The sequence below is a fragment of the Genypterus blacodes genome, unplaced genomic scaffold (genome assembly GCF_046128005.1).
Source record: "Genypterus blacodes isolate CSIRO-AG114 ecotype Tasmania unplaced genomic scaffold, CSIRO-AGI_Gbla_v1 ptg000067l_1, whole genome shotgun sequence".
NCBI classification, from domain to species: Eukaryota; Metazoa; Chordata; class Actinopteri; order Ophidiiformes; family Ophidiidae; genus Genypterus; species Genypterus blacodes.
Genome location: NW_027466879.1, coordinates 15,970,689 through 15,994,102, shown reverse-complemented (window position 1 = coordinate 15,994,102; position 23,414 = coordinate 15,970,689). Strand labels below are relative to the sequence as shown.

At 42.2% G+C, this 23,414-nt stretch overlaps 1 protein-coding gene across 1 annotated transcript in view; it reads left to right on the top strand.

The window, feature by feature from the left end:
• Window positions 1-23,414, top strand: part of mdga1 (MAM domain containing glycosylphosphatidylinositol anchor 1) — a 96,649-nt gene that overhangs the window by 7,141 nt on the left and 66,094 nt on the right. The window contains exon 2 of the mRNA XM_076156069.1: window positions 7,015-7,189. Coding sequence (XP_076012184.1) covers window positions 7,015-7,189 — 175 coding nt within the window. The remainder of the gene's footprint in view (window positions 1-7,014; window positions 7,190-23,414) is intronic.

Genomic DNA, 23,414 nt, shown 5'->3' with positions numbered 1-23,414 from the left:
CACTGTATTTCCCAGACAAGTCCGGCCACTGAGGCTAAATACAATAAAGAACAGGTCCAGATGTCTCTTATCACAAAAACACGTCTTCCTCTAATACAGTAGATAGACTGGTCAATCCAATGCTTCAGAGATCCTTGCCTACCACAAGTTCATTTCTCAGTATCCCTGCATCATCGTGCCACTCAGCAATGATATCACCTGCTCTGCCTCACACACACACACACACACACACACACACACACACACACACACACAAAGAGGGAGCTCAGATTTCTGCATGCAGTTCCATGCTTGTGCTAATTAGTCATTACAAGCAACACATCCAGCCTGGGCGGAGTGTGTACGGTAGTGGCTGACGCTGCAGCTGACGCCTGTCAACACACGCAGGCTGTTTGGACAGAGCTTCTTACTGTACGTCTGCTGATTCCTCATAACACATTCAAGCAAATGTGCTCGAGAAAAGTGGCAATGAAATCATATTATTTTCATGTTATGCTAAATTGCCCATTGTGATTAAATGCTGTTTCTCTGGTGGATAAACTGTTTAATCCCTCAGGTTGATGTAAAGTATGTATGCACAGTTTACATCAAATCCTCAACGCTAGATGAAGTTTACCTCCACTACTTCTTCTTCAACTTTCAACTGTATCCCTTTAAAAAAACAACAACATCTTGCTGTGTTGTTGGTGTGGAAAGTAAAACAATGACGGCATTATGGGAAATGCTGATGATGCCGTTGTGCGATCTGTAATTTCCACGGCAGCATCGCTCTCAGATTACAGAGGCAAGAAACAGCGATGAAGGCATTCATATTGTATGACAAGGTTAGGGGGAGGAGTGGCGTTTTCAATATCAATGAGTCAGTTTTATTGAACTGTGCTGTATGATCTCTGCTGGCCCCGCGGGGGGTTGTGGGGGTTGTGGCAGTTGAGGGGTGGGGGGTGCTGAAATCTATGCTTTTATTATTACAATAAGCTACATGCAATATGGGAAGATTGTTTTTGTGCTGATGTAAAATGACTTTAACGTTAACAGTAATCAAGATAACACACTCTCTTAAGAGAGGCCCTGTCAATTACACAGGTTATCGATTACAAATCTAAGCTGGCACTCATGAATCAATGCAGACGGCTTATTGAAAAGCACCTTTTGCTCAACATCCGTCTAATCTTTACACCTCATTTGCCTCCAAATTCTCTCTTTTTTGTCGATCCCTTTTTTGGCCTTCTTCATGTTTTTTTTTTTATACTTCTTTCCTTTTATTTCTCTTTCCTGGTCTGTCCTTGTGTCTTTTACCTTGTCACGTTCCCATCCTTTCCTTTTCCCCTCCATCTCTGGCCTGGTCTCTACTCTGCGTTGCCTCATTTCCTCCCCTCGTTCCTCACCTTAAACAACCTCCCCCCGTTTCTCCATTAGCTTTGTCTGTCTCTGTCCACTCCTCTTTTCCTTTACCCCTACAATTGCTCTCTGCTCTTCTTTTCTGCCAAATCCTCCTTGATGATTTGAAACTTCACACAGATTGAGGCGGTGATGCTTGAAATCATTTTTTTTTTTTAAACCTCACTGTACTGATTTACTCGTTTAATCCAGATTTTATTCTTCCCTTTACCTTTACCTTCATTCCATCCCTCCATTTCTCCTCCCAGAGACAGACAAGTCCTGATATTTCTGTGTGTATGTGTGTGTGTGTGTGTGTGTTTGTCCCCTGTCACTTTGTGTCACTCCTGTTAGATAGTCGTAACAGAAAATATGTTTACCTGTTACCGGTTGTCATTTGGCACCAGGTCTCTTTTTGTTACTGTCAGCTTGTCATTCTCACTTTCTGCTTCCTCTCTCTCTTCCTCTCACACACATCTTAGACATGACAGCCTGTGTACTTATGCATGTGTTTGTGTATGTCTGAGGGCCTGTGTGTGTGTGTGTGTGTGTGTGTGTGTGTGTGTGTGTGTGTGTGTGTGTGTGTGTGTGTGTGTGTGTCTGTGTGTGTCTGTGTGTGTGTCTGTGTGTGTCTGTGTGTGCCTGTGCCAAGCAGTATTCCCCGATAACAGGATTACCATCTTAATCCTATTCACAGTAAGTCAGCCAGTTGGATGGATAAAGCACTGTTTCGTCAACTCTACAGCAATATACTAGAAACGCATAAAAGAGAAAGGGAGCAGGCGTCGCAAGTTACTGAAAAGGAATATAAAGGATTTAAACTTTGAAACACAACAGAAAGCAGCGCTGGTACAGAGAACAGCTTGCAAGCTCAGCATTGCTTAGTGAGGTCACATAATCACTTCTCGTAGCTTTGCAGCAGTTTTCAGCTTTACGTCTAATGTGATGGTGGGCTTGATTGCTTTTGAATGCCAGTTTTAAATCTGATAAAGAGGAAGCTCCAGTCTGAGCTTGAAAACTTGACATACACCCAGAAAATTGTGTTTCTGGTGAGGTTATTGTGACAGGTTCAGAGGGCATAGAGGACATCTCCTTGTTGTTGTAATAGCGCCACCAACAGGCCAAATGATGTGTTTTGGGGTTTTTTGGCCTAGGAAGTGAATGACAACGCGTCCAAGATTTGTGTCTGATTCATTTGTGAGATATAGCACTTTTTCCTAACCATTCAAATTTGGCACAACAGTAAGGAATTTAAAAATTGTAATTAAATTTATGGACGCAAGTGGACCAAAGGAATACAGGGAACAAATCACTTACATTCAATAACTTCTAGGACAAAAGTTATAATCTTGTGAAAATTCAAAGTCAACGTGCCAAACTTGTCCGGTTTGTTCCAAAAACGGATTACAACGGACAGACGGACACACAGATGGACAGAGAGACGGACAGACAGATGGATAGAGAGATGTGATTATACACCCGCTCGGCTGCATGTGTGTGTAAAAAAACTAATGAGTGGTGATCGAGGATGATCGCTGCTCATTTCTGTTTACATCTAGATGCTACCAGACAAAACGATCATTTTTGGATTTTGTTCATTCAGTCTTAAGGAGTCTTATGTATTGCTGAATAGTTTGACAGCTTCCAGTTCTGGACAGCAGGGCAAAGGAGTCCGTCAGCTATCAGACCATGTCCGTGTGTCACTCTGAGGAGAGAGTAAAAGCTTAGAGAGACAAGAGACAAGAGGGTTTGTGTGTGTGTGCGACTTGTAGAGAATAAGAGAGGGAAATTGACAGAGACACCAAGCATGAAAGTGAAAGTAAGATTAGCGTTTCTCCTCTCCTCTCCTTCCTCTTCCTCTTCCTCTTCATTTTCCTCTTCCTCTATCGACCAGATGTGTGAGTGGAAGTTCATTGGGAATGCTCTCTCTGCTCTAGTCTTGGGAATAAATAGTCCAGTAGCGTTGCTGTCCTGCTCAGCAATATCAGTACAAAGAGCCGAGCGGAGCCAGTAGACTCAAAGCGGGAACACATTTGTATTTCTCAAGCATCAGAATCAACAGTAAACAAACCACAGTATTTGACAAGTTTTGCAGCGGCTGATTGAAGTAAATACCAGGAATCCTTGCTGCTTTCCAGCACAACTCATCAGTGACATCTTTGTTGTTGCCGAAGATGACTTTGTGCAGAAAGATACGGTTTTAACTTTAATCCTCCGACGGATACAGAGCAGCGCTGCCTTCACCTCCCTTTACAGACTGAGAGCAACGGAAGTACATGACTCAGTGTAAAATGTCAACTGCATAATATCGGATGGATTCTAAAATGTTATGATGTTTCTAGCATATTCTACTGTCTCCCATGAGTGTTTGGAAGCCTGAACAGTATGTATAGCAGATATTATATATTTGTTTCCCGCTTAAACAAATGCTGTGTAAATGGGCATTATAGGAAATGAAAATCACTTAAACTGTTCAGTGGTAACCAGCAACACAAGTGTGACCACTAATGGAAATTTAATTTGCCCACTAGGTTGTGCATAGTATTTTATGCCCACACTGGCACACTCCTCAGTGACCACAATTGGAATTGAGACTAATGGCAATTTCCAAGCCACAAATGTACACACACACACACACACCATGCTCAGACTGTTTTCGTATTGAAACAAACGTACACGTGGTGGACTTCCTGCTACTCGGCGCCTTATCCTTTCATGCACAATACACATCCAAACAAATACAAGAGCTTTTATAGGAGCACCTTCTCAACAAATACATCTGTGTGCGCCTTTATGTGCAGGTGAAGGTCTGCGGGAAGTGTGTTTTTAATTCTATGCGGCGCGAAAGGTGAAAGGACGTGCGCTTAAAGATGAGATCGGCTCGGCTTTGTAAAGACATAAAGGAGGGGGAGAGAGACCGGTATGTGAGCGGTGGTAGAGGAGGGAGAGGAGGGAGAGGAAGAGGACTGAGGGAGACGTGCAGACCAACCCACAGGGACTTGAGTAGGTGAGTAGGGAGGAAAAAAGGCATTGCACATCTATTGAGGGTGTTTGAGAGAAATAGGCCGCGGTAAAAGAGCGAAGGTGATGATTTTAAGCTGCGGGTATCACAGACAGATAAAAGCTGCTCTGCTGCCTGCCTGTCATCTGCATCACACACTCTTTCCCTTTTATTCTCAATATCACCTCTCTGGATTTGGCTTCATCTGCCTCCCCGGTGTGGCAACTCCCAGCACGATGCACTTTTTGCCTCCCTCCTATCACACAGCTGCCAGCAATGCTGTATATCTTTCTCTCTTATTCCCTTTCTTACCTGCACTCGCTCCCTGACAGAGAAATCCCACTCTCACACACTCTTACTTACTCCTCTCTAACTCACACTTTTTCATCACTTTTCCCTCACTATCTCTCTGCGTTTCACTCTCGGGAGTTAATTCATAAAACACAGCACCAGATGTGTTGTTAAGGGCAGATTGCATCATAAACACGTTATAGGCAACTCTGATTTTTTTGTTCTGCACTTAAAGTGGTGATACCGCTGTATTTCCTCATTTGCATATCGGATAAACAAAAACAGCTGTTTCAGTCGGACTAAATTATCCTGGAGACGCTTTAAGCTGCATTTGGCCTGAGATAGTAATCTATAAATTGTACATACAGACTTGCTAAGTTGATTAGTAAATTTATTCAAATTACATTTGAACACATCTGGCGTTTTTGACTCAAGACAGTAGAAGAAAAGATTGTATCCATTGACCAAGGAATCAGTTCTTTTGATACGACATTTTGACATCTGATGGGCAGCAAGCTCCTCCCAGCCCGGCCCCCCCATATACTAGCCTGGGGTGGTGTAAAGCTTATCTTATCGCCAACAGGCCGATTGCACACGCGGACGCAGACACAGTCGGTGCTATTTCAAGTTTCCGGTTGACCAAAGCTGCACGTGTTTGGACTGTGGGAGGCTCCTGTGCTGTCCTGTCCCACTGGGAGGACACTTTTGCTACATGAGTTCACAAAAGCCAGAAATCAACGAGATGTGGAAAAGACCACACAAACTTGCCACCGTTCCCCTCTCATTCCCGTGACGGAAATGCTATACAGCCTCTATGACACTCAACAATTCCTCTCCTTCGTTATTCATCCACTTTTGACACTGTAAAGACACACACCTCCTTTCACAAATTCTGCTTTATTTTCTGAAAATTCTTATAGATGTTCAGAATCTCTTCAGATTTCAAGAATCTTTCGATGAATAACTCTTGAAATGCAGCTCTCCACGGCTACAGAGAGCAAACGCTCTTCATTTGTAAGCCCTCCACTCGTCTTTAATCCTCAAATATGAAGGATAAACCAAAAGCACAAAGATGCACACTTCACGCTCACTTTGACTCTCTTTTTATCTCTCACAGAGGCACACACACCCACATTTACAAACACACACACACACACACACACACACACACAAACGCACTATACCATGGAGAGACAGGCTTCGGTTCACGGTTCATGGCTCACCTTGGCTGGTTTGATCAATGGCACTCTGCCTCCAACAAATCCCTCCCACAAACAGAGCTGAATAAACAGGCATGGAGCGTTTACATGGGCCGTGTTAATCCACTAATCCATATAACCTCCTTTCTAACACAAACACACACACACACATCCGCGGGCACACACACACACACACACACACACACACACACACACCCACACCCACACGCACACACACAGAAAGCATGCATGAACACTGATACTGTGCATGTGTGGGCATACTCAGAATCAGATGAGTGAGTGTGTGTGAGAGCCAGAATGTGCACTTACACATAATAATTTGCATGGGTACACACACACACACATGCACACTCAAACACAGTATCAGTACCTTTTGTCCATTATCCTCTTTGACCTCCTCCTCAACAGGACATGGTTGATAGTCTTGTTGAGCTTGATAACAGGCAGAAGGGTTAATGGGGATTAATGGACACACACGCACATGCACGGGCACGCACACACACCAGACGTTTACAGACTTCCGATGTATCTGTGAAGGGAGCGTATTTGTGTATTTGATTAATCTAGTAAATGTATCATGTGGCTTTCTGCTGAGCTGCATTCCGATGACTCGATGGGATAATTGAGGCGTGAAAAAGCCCGATAGAGTTTGTCAAAACTCTTAATGGGCTGAGTTTAGCGCCGGGACTACATGGCTTAGTGTCATTAGCGTCCACTCAGAGATGTTATCATCAGCCGAGGGGTGGGGGGGTAACTGCATTTATCATTTTATTCAGACCATGTAGTGGTCTGAGCTTCCCGTCTTTCTCATAATTCCTCTCTTTATCTGTTCAGTCACTTAACCTGCATTACAGTGTCATCTTTTTCTGCGGCTCAGGAGCATTTGGAGGAAGCTCATTTCTTGAATCTTATTGAGCAAAAGAGTTTTTTGTTGCCACTCAAGTGTTTTTGCTCACACAGTAAGTCGAAGAATTCATTTGTGGGCAGATAAATGGCAAATCCATGGCCTCTCTGTGTGTTATTGTCTCACCGTGAGACTTTGACTGATGCTGTCCTTGAGTGCGCCTCGCTTTCACCCACAGCATCTCTCTTAACCCAACATTTTTCTCCCCCCACTCTCTGTAGGTGCGGTGGACGAAGACAGCCGGCAGCGCGTCGGACAAGTTCCAAGAGACATCCATCTACAATGAGACGCTCCGCATCGAGAGCATCCAGAGGGTGCAGGGGGGTCGCTACTACTGCAAGGCCGACAACGGGGTGGGGGTGGCTGCCATCAAGTCCATCCGCGTAGATGTGCAGTGTAAGTGGGCAGGAAGAAAAGAGAAAAAAAAAGACACTCCTTCCACTTCTAGACCACGGCCGACTGTCACTGCAGCTATTCCCACCATCAGAGTAGACAGACACGAGGACAGAGGGAAAGATTGGAAAAAGAACGATCAAATACAGATTGGGGGGGATGATGAGATTTCAGGTGGGAATAGCTTCCAGGAGTATCTGATGACATAGGATGGAAAGGATAAAGAAGGATGGGTCGGGGGGATTTGGGGATAGATGGGGCAGAGGTGGGCGCGATATTACACAGCGTCGTCGGTTCTAAGTGTGAACAAAGTAGGAACGTGCACTCGACCCATGGGGATCATTTAGAAACGCAGTTTGGTCAGATACTCCTGGGAAATAGTGACGTCTGCGTGATGCGATGAGTGTTTTGTAACAGTTAGTCCAGGTGGTGCGGGCTTCCTAACCCACTGTTTCTCTGCTTAGCCACATCCTCTCTCATCTATTCCATACCAAACCATGAATGGAATCTGGAAAATTCCCTCAGTTCCACGTCAGCGGTTCAGCTTTTCACATCCTTCATGTTTCTTTTGACACTGCAGCTCTGTCAAGTAATTAATTTATATGCAAATCACAATGCCTGCTTGTCGGCGCCTCTGTACGGACCCGTTAGTCTGACGTCGTCCTGACTCTATTGTTGTTCGTAACAAGAGAATATAGAGGTATAACATTAGTATATTATTCAACACTAATTTGCCAGCGTGATACTCTACACCGGAGACTTTTAACCTGCAGCCACATCAACTCACATTTCCAGAATCTGCTGCAAACAAATCAAAGGCTCCTTCTCCTTAGAGCAGGATTATCATGCCAAAAAGTGCCCGAATACAATGAATTAAAGAACCCAATAGAAATGTCTCCAGACATTAACTCAACTGGGTCACGGGTCGTATACAGGCAACACATTCTTCAGTGTTGAGGTTGCCAGTATTACTAAATTTTGTTGGAAAACCTTTATAAATAACCTTTTGGACGGGGAAAGTGAAGGATGTTTGTGTTTTGTTTACTTCCCTGACACCTTCTGATTGGACCCATACGTGACAGCAGAGAAGCAGTGTTGTGTTGTAGGGGCCGTGTGCTGCTGTTTGTGTCACTGTCCCACTGTAGCGCTGAGTCAGGGGTCAGGTCATGGAGACAGGTAGGTTGACAGAGACCCCCCCCCCCCCCCCCCTCCCACCCCCACACACACACCTCCCCTCGCCCCCACGGCCCAAACTGTCCACACTCTTTCTCACAAGCGTTAAATCCTCCATCAGTAGGTTGTGTACATTTGAAAACATTGCCATTTGCTCTAAAACACTAAACAGAAATTATCTTTCATTACCTTAATTCATTTGCTCTTTTGTTCCGTGTGTTGCTCTCCACCATGTCGCTTCTTTTAACATCAAACCTTTTCCACCAGACAAGTTCCCCTGGGCTATGTGTGGCTCATAATTCTACTGAGCTTTGACGCAATCTGTACCACAGTGGCTGTGATTGTAGGCATTTTCTCCAGCCACACTTTTATTCCACACTGGAGGGCATTTTGGAAAAGCTCAGGGTACAAGGGGTGCGAACGCCATTTAAGTGTGGACGGAAGATCAAAAAGATAAATAAAAAAAAGCGTTTTCAATTGTGTCTTTGTTAGTGTGGATGGGGCCTCAGCCTGTTCGCCCTCCCTCCTTCCCTCACCTCCATTTCTGCTGGTAGTGTTAGTTCTCCCCAGGCGCCGGCCCTGCTGGGGGTGCTGATAATTGCTGGGGCCTGGGTAGTAAACAGGTTGTATTATGACTGTAGCGGTGACAGGAGCCGTGTGAGGCTAACCAGCCCTGACAGCCAATGCTTGTTCAATTCCCCCATCCCCCCCATGCTGCGCCGGAGCCAGTGGCGATCAGACACACTTCCAACGCAGGGCGGCTTTAGCGCTAGAACGATATAACAATTAGCTTGAGCCACCCGGGGATAAAAGAGAGAGAGAGAGAGAGAAATGGAAGCAGGAGGAGAGATGGATGGGAGAGTGTAGAGGAAAAGGGGGTTGTAGCTTGTGAGCGAGGAGGAAGGAGGAGGAACATGCCGCAAACAGCAATGCAATGAGGGTGGAAGCAACTACAAGGCACCTTAACATGCAGATTTTATTGGAGATGACAGATGATGGCTCCAAAATCTATCTGGAAATAAGATGGGGGGGAGGGAACCACAAAATCTAGAGATCCAGAAAGGCACACCTGGCTCCAAAAAGCCGCCTCAGGAATCCACGAGAGGAAAGTTTATGATGGTAAATATAAGACAGAGATGTTAAAAGAAGGATTGAAGCGAATTGGGACACTTTTCGCAGATATACAAGACAACAGGGACTATGCAAGCGGGGGATGCATACAGGGAGGGAGAGAGGATGCAACCTTGATATTTGTCTCGGTGTGGAGAGAGTGATGGCTGAGGGGAGATGAGAAAAAAAGGGATGACTGTGGCTGAATTGTTGGTGTTTGTTTCGTGATTACAGCCTCATATATGACAGAGATGGCAAAATAAACAGGGAGAGAGAGAGAGAGAGAGAGAGTAGAGGGCAGAGCATGATGGAACCCAAACAATGTACAAACAAAGACTTCCCTTCCCTCAATGACATCCATACTTCATATTAATTTCCCTTCTCCTCTCCTCACACGTTCCCTTTCATCCTTGCTTTTTTCCTCCCCCGTCTCTTCTATCATCCTGTCTTCCTCTCGGAGATGGACATACACACGCATGCACGCACACAGATTTGGCGAAACAGCTTGCTTTGTTTTTGTGTGTACTCTGTCTTGCATCAGGTCATCTACCATGCACACTGCTCTCACTTTTCTTTCATGCAACCTCATACGCTCAGCATGCGTTCCACACACACACACACACACACACACACACACACACACACACACACACATATGAGTGCACATGCACATCATGAAAGTACAGTCGTTCATCTCTCTCTTTCTTTTGGTCAACTTTTCCAAACATTTCTTCCTTTCATACATTTGTTTTTTCTTCAATAACAGAAGGACACCCACACACATACACACACACACACACACACACACAAACAGAGCCCTCTCTCCCCTTCATTTCCCATTCTTCTCACTCGCTCTGTATGTTTTTAGTCAAGCCTTTGAGTCAGTTATGAATTCTGCATGTTTTCTCATTGAGCACAGAGCCATTTCGAATAAATCAGTCGCTACAACAAGAATTCTTTGGTGCTTCTACTCTTTGCCGGCATCGACTGACAATATGAAATGATCATGAGTCCGTGCACTAATCAAATCCTAGCGAGCCTGGATTCAGTGAGCCCCCATCCCCCTCCCCCCTCCCCACAAACACATTATGCGCCAGTCACTCATACTAGCTTTAAAAACACACCATGTTCTTTACCACAAACAACCCCCCCCCCCGGTGTGGCCTCTGTCACGCTGTCACATACCTACATGCACCTGCTGACCTTTGACCTTTGGCACCCTGACCACTGAGGCAGTGGGACAGTGAGCAGGCGGGGTTTAACTTTGAGTAGCCTCTACTGGCGGGATGGACTTGGTTCAGAAACCTGACCGGTGACACGGCACAAAGCTCTGTAGCTCAGGAGAAACATTCAGCTGACGCGCCTCAGGCGTTTGCTTAGCTTAGGTCACAACCTCGCCGTGGATTCAGGCCTCCTCTCAGGACACAAACAGGTAAGTGGGATTATGAGATTATGATGATTTTAAGGGTTCCGGTGCTGGATATGGTGATGGTAATGTTGATGACAGATTGATGATGATGATGATGATGATGTTATTGATGATGTCTCATGTTGACGCACAACCTACAAATACAATCAATAGATTTCTATTTAGAATCAGATTGAGATCTAAAACCTCCTGTAAGGCATTCAACAGACAAACTGGCCCAAGACACCTGTATCATTCATCAGTAATGACATGACAAAACAATAAGTCCGCCATACTCCAAACAACTACAAGTCTTTTCACAGTTCTGGCAGTTGTAGTGTAGTGTCTATACGCCCATATTTTATTTATGATTCAGCATCGTGACTCTAGTGCTACTGTGCTACTTTGACATAGATATTAATGCTGTGGATTTGGTGTTTCTCACATTGACACACACACACACACACACACACACACACACACACACACACACACACACACACACACACACACACACACACACATACAGATTGAAGGGTGCTAACAGATAGTTTAAAAGGCAGCCTGACCTTTCAGTGGGATGCAAGCCGCAGCCACAGGGTGAACCACTGGGCCGTCATCTATTCTTTAAGTAGCACAGCGTGAAGGAAACTCTCCCAAACTTTCTGTCTTTGTTTATGGTCTATTTCACATCTCGCTCAACATGGTTGCCTCCCTCACTCACTATGTCTGTGATATTTGTCTCTGCATTGCTGCTTTTGGTGGCTCTTTGGATATAGTTTCTGCATGGCTCTTCATGATTTCCTTGGTGCGTTTGTGATTTCTCAGTCTGTCTGACTCAGCCTCTCCTCTCCTCCTGTCTTCTCTTAGTTTCATCTCTCTCTCTCTCTCTCTCTCTCTCTCCCTCTCTCTCTCTCTCTCTCCCTCTCTCTCTCTCTTTTTTTTTTTTTTAAGGGAGTGGCCAATTGTTTCTCTGCCAGACAATGATTAAATACATGTTTTTGATGCATAGTTTGTATTGATGTCTACTTCGGTATTCTTTTTTCACGGTTCAGGGATTTCATTTTGTCTGCGGCACATTGTTTGCAGACACATTAGAAATGCTTTGCAATGTGGAAAACAAACCCAGAATTCATGGTTATCTATTTTGCTCTGCTCATGTAGACTTTTGTTCCAACTGCATGAATTCTAATGCAACTCTGGATGCTTATGAAAATGAAACACTTGCAATTTAATTAAGAATTGTTGGCTACACAGGTGAGACACGAACAATAATCTCTCCCGCAATGGAGTTATTGTGTCGTTTATTAGAGACATGATACCGCACCCTGAGCAGCAGGATATTCTCTCGGGGGGTGTGGTTCCCATCAATAGTTGGGATGATGCAAGTTGTGGACAGAGTTAGAGTCTATTCACACCTGCTCGCCTTCTCTGCTTAAACGTCTGACTGCAGTGTGTATCCAATGGAAAAATGGATGTAAATGCTGTTGACTACATAGAGACTTCAAAGTGTTTCATCTCGGGCAGCATTTGACCGCTCTGTTTGGTATGAACAGCAAAACAGGAATGGCTTCATTAAAAACAGACATAACTGCAGCGCTATGCTTGCTCGTTATTTTGTCTTGTCGTCACGCATAACTTCTGACCAATGAATGACAGATTCTCATTTCTTGTTTCCTCTGTGGTTCATATCCCTGTGATAAGGAACCAACAGAACCAAATTATAAATCAGAGACAATGTAACAGAAGAAGGATCTGTGATGTAGACTCCTGGTGTGAAGGATGAATGAGTAATCTCTTCTAGCTTTTTTTCATTTAATGTGTCATGAAGGTCATACAGGTCATTTTTGCTCATTTGACAAAATACACACATATCACACAGCAAGGTGCACATTAATACAGACAAACAATCATGGCTCCCTTCTGATTTCTCAGGCTGCTTTGCCACAACATCAGATTCTTTCATGCCACTTCCTCCATTACTCTATGTGTTTGCATGTGGACTCGCTGTATACATGTGTGCATATACAGACATGCATATGCAAATCTGTGAGTTTGTAATTGTGTGTGTTTGTGTGTGTCTACATGGAGAGATGTGTACAGTATGTGTACACTACAAGCTTTAGTGCTGTGGAGCAAAACCAGAGAAGGTAAGGTAACCATTAAGCATAAAATTCAACTTTACAATAGAAAACCTGCTATGCTATCAGAAGCAAGAGAAGTAGTTTAATCAAAACAAATACATCATTTTTTACATCTCTCTTCTGCGATTTTGTGCCTGAGCCTATTTGTTGTACCAGAACGATATGTGGTGTTAAAATATCTCATACATGAATAAATAAATAAATAAATGTAACAATATATGTATGCATAAGAAGTACTTAGGGAGCTTTTAAATAGTTATCCCACTCTGGCCCCCAAGTCAGGACACAAGGAAACATTATATTATACATTTTATTTTAAAGGTTGTGCACGGATTTGATTACATTATCATTAATCAGACCACATCAATGACAGTTTGAAAACAATCCAAGCAAAAATATTTAATAGACTAATTTGCTGCACTCTCACACTGCTTTTCTATATTTCATAATGACATCATAACTTAGATTTTAATTTTTTCCCCCCCAGATCATAACAAGCACAAAGTAGCTTGTGCTTCAGGTGATGTCTGCTGCCAGCAATATCTAAGATTGGATTTTGATCTCTATTGTCAGTGCCTTGAAGCGTTTGGCTCCACATCATTCCTTAATCATGTAAAGGGTGAAAGCAAACCCAGTTTGCCCCGTCCTCATTCTCTCCCTCACTGTCATGCTTCAGACACTCAGCCTCCCGGTGTGTTTTACAATATGTTGCGTGTGACAGGAGGGTTTTAAGGGAGAGGCCATTTTAGGTGTGAGTGTGAATCCCGTCACCGTTGAGCCCTCACACCCTGGAAATAATGAGTGAATGATAACGGCGGCCCTACAGCTTGCCTATCAATTTTGCAATATATACGTATTTACAATCCACAAATGTATTATTCTCATCATTCATATTCAAGTGTTTTGTCAGGCACATTGATGAATATTATATTATTATGCTGCAGTAAAGTAGATGGAGATACAAAAACATTTTTCCACCATAGCATCTTGACTAACTGCTCTAACCTTCACAATCAAACACAAACAGCTTTTCTTTTTACACACTGTTAACTTTACCAATCAATAGACACACTCAACACAGACACAGTATATGCAAACTGTAGCACTTACATCTCTAACACACGTTTATCAAGGTCAGTGTGGCAGAATCAGAGAAATTATGATTGAGTCAAGTTGTCAAGTCGCATGTTTTTCAGCATTCATCGCTACACGTAGAATATCTTGCATATTGTGATGCATGGGGTGAGTGAGATTGCACTGCTCATAACACACGGATGAGGGGGGGCGCGAAAAACTTCTGATCTATATAAGGGGGGCGCGAAAGAAAACGTTTGGGAACCACTGCTATAGAGAATTTGTCCCTGCTGACCTCTCCAGACTATGAATAAGAGTGTGTGCTTTTTAGTATACACATTACACTGTCCTTGTTTCAGAACACTCTACAAAGAAACCCATTCATGTAGACCTTCCAGTGACTCTTTGTGTAAGGTTTGGTGACAGGCACATGGAGGTTGCACACAGGTGTATTACAGTTTCGTTTCAATTAAGTGTATCTGTTCATGCACATGTGCCGCTCATACTTTCTCTTCCTTTTTCTGTCTTTGTGAGGATTTGAAATGTCATTATTTTGTTCTCGAGGTTAAAAATCCCTCCAGGGGCTTTAATGATGCTTGTTAATTATCTCTATAGGTCTGTCGGAGCTTTGAGTGATACTTTTAATGGCCCTTTATTATTTATAGATGCCAGCCTTGGTTTCCAAGCTTGTAAAGCCTCCAACATCTCAAACCCTTCAAGAGTGTGATTAGTAAGGGTCACTCATCTTCTACCTTCAAGAAAAGAAGAATTGCCAGAATAAGAGAACAGTCTAATGTCTGAATTGGTTAAAGGACCGGAGAGCAAAGGGGTCTTAGAGCTGCTTCATAACGTTATCACCAACAGCACGCACAAAGCTTGAGAGTATTTCCCCAATTTTAGAATTCAGTCCAACAGTCAGGATGAAAGAACGCTCTTTTCCACAGACGGAGGCAGGAGCAGAATCCAAAGGTTCACAGGTTTGGTGGTAGTTAGAACAAGACATGAATTTGGGCTTTCCCTTTTAAATGGATCATTAAATTCAGAAATAATTTTTAGGTGTAAACTCTGAATACATGGGCATGCATTTAGATTAGGAACCATTCATTTCCTTTCAAGCCTTAAGTTACAGATAAAAAGGAGAATAAAAGGGAACACTGTGGACATGATCTCTGTGTCTTCACTGATCATTTCAGCCTTCCTGCATATCCGCACATGCACTGATCCCTAATTTAGAGCACCTTACATTATTAAGCTGTTTTTTTAAATCCGTTGGCAGGGTAAAGCCGTACTGGATGTTCACTCGGGTAACAACAGTGAACATGCACAAGGTGAATTTGCACATTGTGAGCTGTCAGTAGTTACGGTATCTGGGGCAGTGGGTACACGAGGTTAGACACTTGAAAAGAATGTTGGACCGAAGTGATGTATGATGGTGGTGCACAGCAGCTCAGTGAGTTTAATACGGTGCTAACACTGTCAGGGTTAGAGGTCTGATTCCCACTGGGGCCCTCTGCTATGTACTGTATATACACACTCATACAGCAGTAAGGTGCTTAAATACATACATATATACAATACATAGAGTTGCAGTTGATTATCTATCGGCTTCAATGTGAACAAGAACATACAAATCATCCTCATTACGTCCTCACATGTGTGGGAGGTGGATAATTCAACTAATAACTACTGGGTTCATTTCTGGTTTTAAAGAATAGAAGTGTAGAGGAATTCAAAAGGATAATCTTGTGTTTGAGTGTGATGCTGGAATAAATCCCCAATGTACATGAGCCCTATTTTTGTGAATTAAGCCACAGGCTCTGGCACAGAATTCACTCTGCGAACACACACACACACACTCACACGCACACACCCGCACACACACGCACACACAGGCACACACACGTACACACACGTACACACACGTACACACACACACACACACACACACACACACACACACACACACACACACACACACACACACACACACACACAAAACTTCTTTTGTTTTGTGCTTACCTCACCACACTTGCACTTGCACTGATCAGCTCTGGTTTTGGGGCTTGTTTGTGCTTTGTTAGTTTTTAACTTTCAAAAACATTTGTCTCTGTAACTCACTTGCCAGATTACCTCTGTATCCTGCTTTAGAAATGTACATGAACCTTAAACAGAAATAGCAAATAGCAGTGACTCACACTGTTCATGACACTGAGGTCACTTATGTTGTTAGTCAGAATAGCAGATTAGCTTCACCTTCATGCCCGTTTATTGCATCACACAACGCTGTGACTTTACTGGAAAACTTAATGAGCACCATTTAACTTTTTCAGCTAATTCAAATGTACCTGAAATGAATAAAGCTGAGTTTCTATTGACTTTTATTATGGGAATTTTAAAGTTGTGACATTGAAAAGGTGAGGTGGTTTTTGTATCAAGTCGAAAGATTAAAATGTAAAATGGAACAGGATGCAAGACTCGCATAATACCAGTTAATGGAAACACTGCCAATTTGCATTTCACTTTTTTCAACTTAAGAAAATAAAATGTGTTTTGTGCAAAACTGCCAACGGAACTCCAGATGTACAGTAGACGCTCTCTAGGCTGGATGCGTAGCACGTAGAAATACTGAAATCTCTGTAAACCTCATTTGATTCATGTAATTATGATGCAGCTGCTCAGACAACAACATGTGCTGGTAAACTTTTTAATGAATTAGTAGCACTTGCATGTAGTAGATTGAAGTGTCCAATAATTTATTCATTAAGTTGTCGATTAAGAGCAAACACTATGAAGCAATGCTGGTGGTGACAGTTCTTCAAGGTGTCCATGATGCAGCCTGAGCAAAGTGATCATTGGTTCTACATGAACATGTGCTGAACGGCTGCTGTTATCCAATATATATCCAATAATATATATGAGTAAAGTATATGCATTGTAACTGACAGGTCCATTGATCACATTCTATGCTTTTCCTGAGCACCTAAAAGATTCTCATTACCTTTATCTCACCTACAGTCACATATGTTAATGAAATAATTTCACTCATAATATGAAGTAGAATTACACCTCCACGGCGAAGCGACAACCTTGTGACTCTGAGTTCTCATTTGATCTTTGTGACGAAGGAGAATATGATTATTATCACAGCCGCCGCTACCAGATTATCATCATGTCTTTGTCAGCCCTGCGTCAGACTAATATGACTGAATATAAGGCTGGATTTCATTACCAATCATACATTCACACAGTCTTTGACAGAATAGGATTGACCTGCAGCGTCTCTGCATACACCTGGGTTCACGGGTCTGTTTTCAAGGGAAAAAAAACTCATTTGTACAGTATATGTGTGCCAGTGTCAGGGTGTGGAAATGTATGTGTGTGTGCAATATGCAGCAACAGGAGGATTGTTATTAAGATATAATTCAGCTCTCTTTCTATTAAATCTAATTTAGTCCCAGAGCACATCCAATTTTTTTCAAACAAGTCAAAGATGTTCTGAAGATACGGACAGGTGTGTCGGAATGAAAAGGTGAGGCTGTATGTTTTTCATTAAGTTAATCTCTCACATATTTATATTCATTATAATAAAAGTAAAGGAAGGATATCAATCACCCCTCCAGCTTCAAGGTCTCTCTGGTATTTCCTTCTTTCCTCGCTTTTTATTCAAAGTTTTGTTTTGGACTCTGATGTGTCAGAGTAACTATACAGTGAAGGACAGTGCCATGGTTTAATAAAATCTATATCCTCTTTTCTTTCATAATGTTTGTGTGCTGTCGCCATAGACTCCTGCTGGTCTATCTGTATCATCCCTCCAGTATTGACATTTATATTTTAATGCAGCAGCTTCCTAATGATAAACCCAACTAATTGAATGCAGAGTCTCCTGTCATGAAGCATTGATTGTCTCTAAGCCAGGTGGTGATGGTGGAGGATGTACTATACAGAATGTCAGATAGCTTACTATACATGCAATTGTTTAATGTTATGTACCAGAGACATACTTCATATCACCGCTGATCATTCTCCAACACACACCATCACATCATGTCTTGAATCCTTGAATGTGCTTTGTGTCCATACAGTTTAATCTACATATATTTGCCTGTTCTCACTCTACCATGGAAATTAATTAAAAATCCTTCTTGATGTAGGTAATAATGCCTTTATGCTGCACATAATGACAGTATACTTGCATGGTAATGAAGTCGTAAGCACCAATGGATGAAAAGGAGACATCAGCCAGACCACACACACTCCTCACTAGAGACATTCTGCTCTTCGTTCCTCTCAGATATATGAGAAATAAGAGGTTCACAGTCTAGACGTTTCACAGCCACATAACAGAACTAAAGAGAAATACTAAGTCTTCCATTACATCCTGTTGCACCTTTTTCTGCTGCTACGAATCTGATTTGCCTGGATGTATTATTACATCGCCTTCCATCTCGGGCAACCAAAGTGTACTTTACCAAAAAAAAGCTAAATTGTCCACAGAGGTGCATTAAGGCTGTTTGTCTGTGTGACTGCTATAAAAAAAAATACAAATAAAAAGGTACACCTCGCAAAACTTCCCCGGCTAAATAAAAGCAAAAAACTTGTTTAATCTTTACTGAAATCGACTCGGAAATGCTAGTAGTGCTTTGTGTTGTTTCCTCGAATAGAAAAGGAACTAATAGTCTGACAATTGTCTCACATTAGGTCTAATTAATTAGCTGTTTGCTGTGGTTTAAAGCCCTAATGGAGAGCTGAGTGACCTTGGAGTTATTTTCAGTTCTCAGAAGGCAAAGCCCTCGCTTGAGAAAAAAAACAACTATAATTTGTTGAGCTCTGCATCTTCTCTCTCTCTCTCTCTCTCTCTGTGTATGTGTGTGTGCATTAGCACGACATGGGTAGATTGTGCAGGGTGTGAGGTTAGATAATGAACTTGAAGTGTGAAGGTGCTGAGCTGAGTATAGAAGGCACACATCACGAGTCATATCTGTCTCTGCCATATTTAAATGCCTTAATGAATGTGACAGCGGAGTGCACCATGGCTGATGATTCGGCGCCCTTTCATATAGTTTAGAATCGATAATGAATTGTGTCTAATTTGCAATGATGTTGCTGTGACATGTTGATATGAGTTGCGCAGTCAACATGTATTGAAATTGTTAAATTCTATGTAATTTGTGGAAATGCAGCCTGATTCAGCTCTTTTTTATACTTGGTAGCAGGTGTGTAGCTTCCAAAAGTAGAAACTGATGAGCACTGAAAAGGGAAACTGTACTTTTCGCAAACATTGACCAAATACTTCTGCTGCAGATTGTGGAGTGAATGCAGTTTGACAAATTTGGTCATTCTGGGTTTTTATCATTCAGTATTTTTTTATCTGGAATTTTCCTCACTCTACTAAACTATTACTACTGTACAGGAACAACAAGATGCAGGTTTGCACATTGAGGCTCTGGTACCATAGATTAGCCATAGATTAACTAATGTGTAGAATGAGATCATTATAGCAAGACTGCGTTCTTTTAATCGGTTTGTGAAGCCTGCAGATTTGCCCGAGTCATCAGTCCCTAGTTACCTTTGCAAAGACATCCTCTAACATGTAAGATGTGTTACTAATGGATCTTTATACTATAGACGGCCTCCGTGGCCTAATTATTTTTCTCTTGCTGCCAGACATCGTGTGTGTGTGTGAGAGAGACGAGAGAGAGAGAGAGAGAGAGAGAGAGAGAGAGAGAGAGAGAGAGAGAGAGAGAGAGAGAGGGAGAGAGAGGTTTGATTGAGGGCGTCGCTGAAGCAATGCCTTCAAGCAGAAAGCATCTTTTACTATCTGACATGTGAATTCAGTGACAAGCGTCTTGGTGTCACCTTGACAGAGGAACATACTGAGAAGACAAGAAAGCCATACCTGCAGATAATGGCTTCCCTGTGTCCAACAGCAAGTAGATCAAACCAAACAGGGAAAAGCACTCCAATGTATCACAGGGTTCTTTTTGATCATTAAAGACAACAGAATATGAAATCAGCAACTTCTAGTTCTGTCTATCTTCAAACCTCAAAAGGTTGATCCTGTGCAAGACAGATTTTCGTGTTCGCTGTGTTAAAATATGACTAGTGTTATTGTGTGATACCTCTGGAGAGCGACATTATCTGAATGCCTCCGGTGTGAAATATTAAATAGCAGAGATGTCAGAGATTGGGATGCTACCTTCAGCCTCTGTAGAAACATTTACTGAGAAATTCCTCCGTCAGGCTTCATCCTTCGTGTCGCACATCATCTGTTAGCACTGCATGCTTCTCAGATCTGTGCACCAACCGCTGTCTGCCCATCAAAATCAGTGTCATCAGTGTCAATGTCAGTCAGCTGAACTGGAAATAAACAAGGTTTTTCAGTGAAATTACATTGCAGCATAATTTGTTGGTATTTGACACTATGTTCAATGTTTTCTTGTTTTTCCTTTGTCTTTCGTTATTAAAATATACTACATCAATTATTTTAGGATAAGGTGACTCTGATAGATGGCTGTGCCGCTCTGTGATTGTACGCAGAATAGAGGAGCGAGAGGCATGCACTGTGTTATTACTTCAGGTGGAATTCAGGATAATTAAATGATTAGTCTATGGGATCTGAAAGTGAAGTTGATTAAAATGTTTTTATCTTTAAATGTGAAAAGCGCTCAAGTGCAGCGACAGACGACAACAAAGATTATTTTGGACAAAGACATATTTATTTGTTTATCCTGGCAAGGAGACTTTGGCCTGAATCAAATCACTCCAATCACAACAATCTCATATACTCTTGCCTCTTCATTCATTGATCATGTTGTGAGCTAATGTACATTAGTCATTTCATCTGTTTTTAGTATGAACAAACTGGTTTCACTTTTGCGCTTTTGTTTTGAAATGCTATAACCACACTACTTGCTCAGCAGTGTTATGGAGGTGAGTCATTTGGAAAAGAGGAGGTGGAGATGCTCGTCATGCCTTTTTATAACTGCCACTCAGGGTTAAAAAAGCACATCAATGAATTAATGAATGAATTTGAGAGTGAGATATCTTCCACGTCCGTGACGTGCTTTACATCTAAAAATCGTCCCCGTATTGAGCAAGAATGCGTCTACATCTGTCCCACCGTTCCTTGAGCATTAAGCAGTCACACTGCTGTTGCTTTGAGCCCATTACTTAGTTCATTATGCAAGAATTATGTCCTCTCCCCTGCTCTGGCTCTACCCTCTTTATTGTGAGAGGTCATTTGGTATCCCTGGAGGATCATTAAACTGGAACCATTATATTGTAGTAAGTCACACAGGGTTTCAGTAAGCCATAGGATAGGAAGTCCTAAGGGTGCTGTCACCCCACACGCTGGGCCTTTCCAGGGATTTTACAGAGCCGGGGTGTTTGTCGTTGTATTGATTTTTTGGGAGGGGTTAAGGGTTGTTTATGACTTTAGAAGATGCTGTCAGCTTGAATGGCAAACAACATATTTCTTCATCTGGTGGCCATTCAATACCGTAGCCAAGATGTATCCAAGGCTTAACACAGTTTCCTGTTTCTGGAAGTTTAACATATTGAGGGGAGTTATTCTAAGCTGTTCTTGCCTGGCCCTTATAGGTTGTATTGAACTGTATTGATCCACCCATGACAGGCTGGGTGTGAGCCTGTGACACTCATGCACTCTATTCTAATTAACTTGGCGCCACACTGAGTCTGCATTTCTCCAATAAACTGTGAGACATAAGGTCTTAACACTTACGCTGCAGCTTTTATTAGGAGTATTAAGAAGAACAGTTTGCGTCAGCTCCTGCTGCAGGTGAATGTGTCATGCAACACAGGGTGCGTGACATTTTGTCGTTGCTCAACTTGTACAATGTTCCCTCTGCTAGTGTGTGTCATGAAGTTTGGGTGAGGTGCTACTAATAAGAACCTACCAGTTTGAAATGTTTCTTTTATTTCTACAGCAATTACAGTATTTGTTATGTCTGTCAAAATTAGTGCACGCTATTTAATGTCATTCCTATCCCTTGATACAAACAGGTGTAGGCGTAATGTCACTGAATGATCTCTAATCAGTAACATTGTTTAGCTTTGAGCAAAAAGTGTAAGTGCTTTACGGTAGCTGTACAGATGTAAAGTAAACTAAAAAGGGGAATTGTTTATTGTGGTGTTGACATCATCATCATCTCATCTTTGCTTCCATATCAGTGGTATGGTCATTCTTGGATATCGGAAAGACTGATGAGGGCATGAGGATCGGCTGTGTGAAGCTGGGGAGAGGAGTGTGAAGGATACTGAGTGTTAAGTGACAGCACTTGTGGGAGACATGAACAAAGGTTAAACACACCCACAAACACACAACGCTAGAGGAGCAAACAGAAAGAACAATGAACAAACACATAAGATCATGACAACTTTTCTCATCATTCCAAGCAGATAAGTACTTTATGTTTTTAATAGTCTGATCAAAAATCCCCAATTAGTGACACTTCAAGAGTTTGGTAGTTTGATAGCAACTCATCCGTATGTGTGAAGCCAGATGGACGAGCAGATGGAAGTGATGAGCACAAACCACAATCAGCCTGTCATTAGTTCCTAGACATATGCTTTATATTACTTGTTACAATTACATTGTCACAATAGAGCCTCATTTATCTAAATTTCAGGCACCGTCTAATTCTTTGGAGCTCTAGGAAATTGTAACTGATCCAAAAATAAGATATGAGCTGGATTTTTCTTAAGCCGCTTAAGTACTTACAAAGTCCTACTTTATCTCTTGAGGACCTCAATATGCCTTAAATGAAACACACCTAATGTATTTGTTTAATCCGTCATGCTCATGGTAATGTTGTAATGTAATACCACAGAAAAAATACTTCTAAAAAATTAAAATACTTCAATAAAAATACTACTAATATCTTATTCTTTGAATTAGTTTTAAAGGCCAGTTAATAAAAACCTAAACCTTTAAGCTCTACTCCCTTTCATGCCTTGAGGAATCCATTCTTGCACACGTTTGCCCCTCTTTTCCATTTTACTGAGAATAGAAGCTACCTAAATGGCTATTTATTCTCCATTAAATTGGCTGGTGTTAGAGAGGACCCATAAGTGGATCATCAACACACAAAATAACTTTTCTGAAATACCTTAGAGATTCACATCAAAGCTACCTGTCCATATTATGAAGACAACTCCAGGGGGCCGGACGCTTTTAGCTGGAACATACCAAGTCAAGCTGATTTGAGAGTATGAGAGTGACTGACCTAGAGTTTCTGCATTTGGCACATGTGTGTGCTTGTGTGTATGTTTGTGTTGACATCCTTACGTGGATATGTGT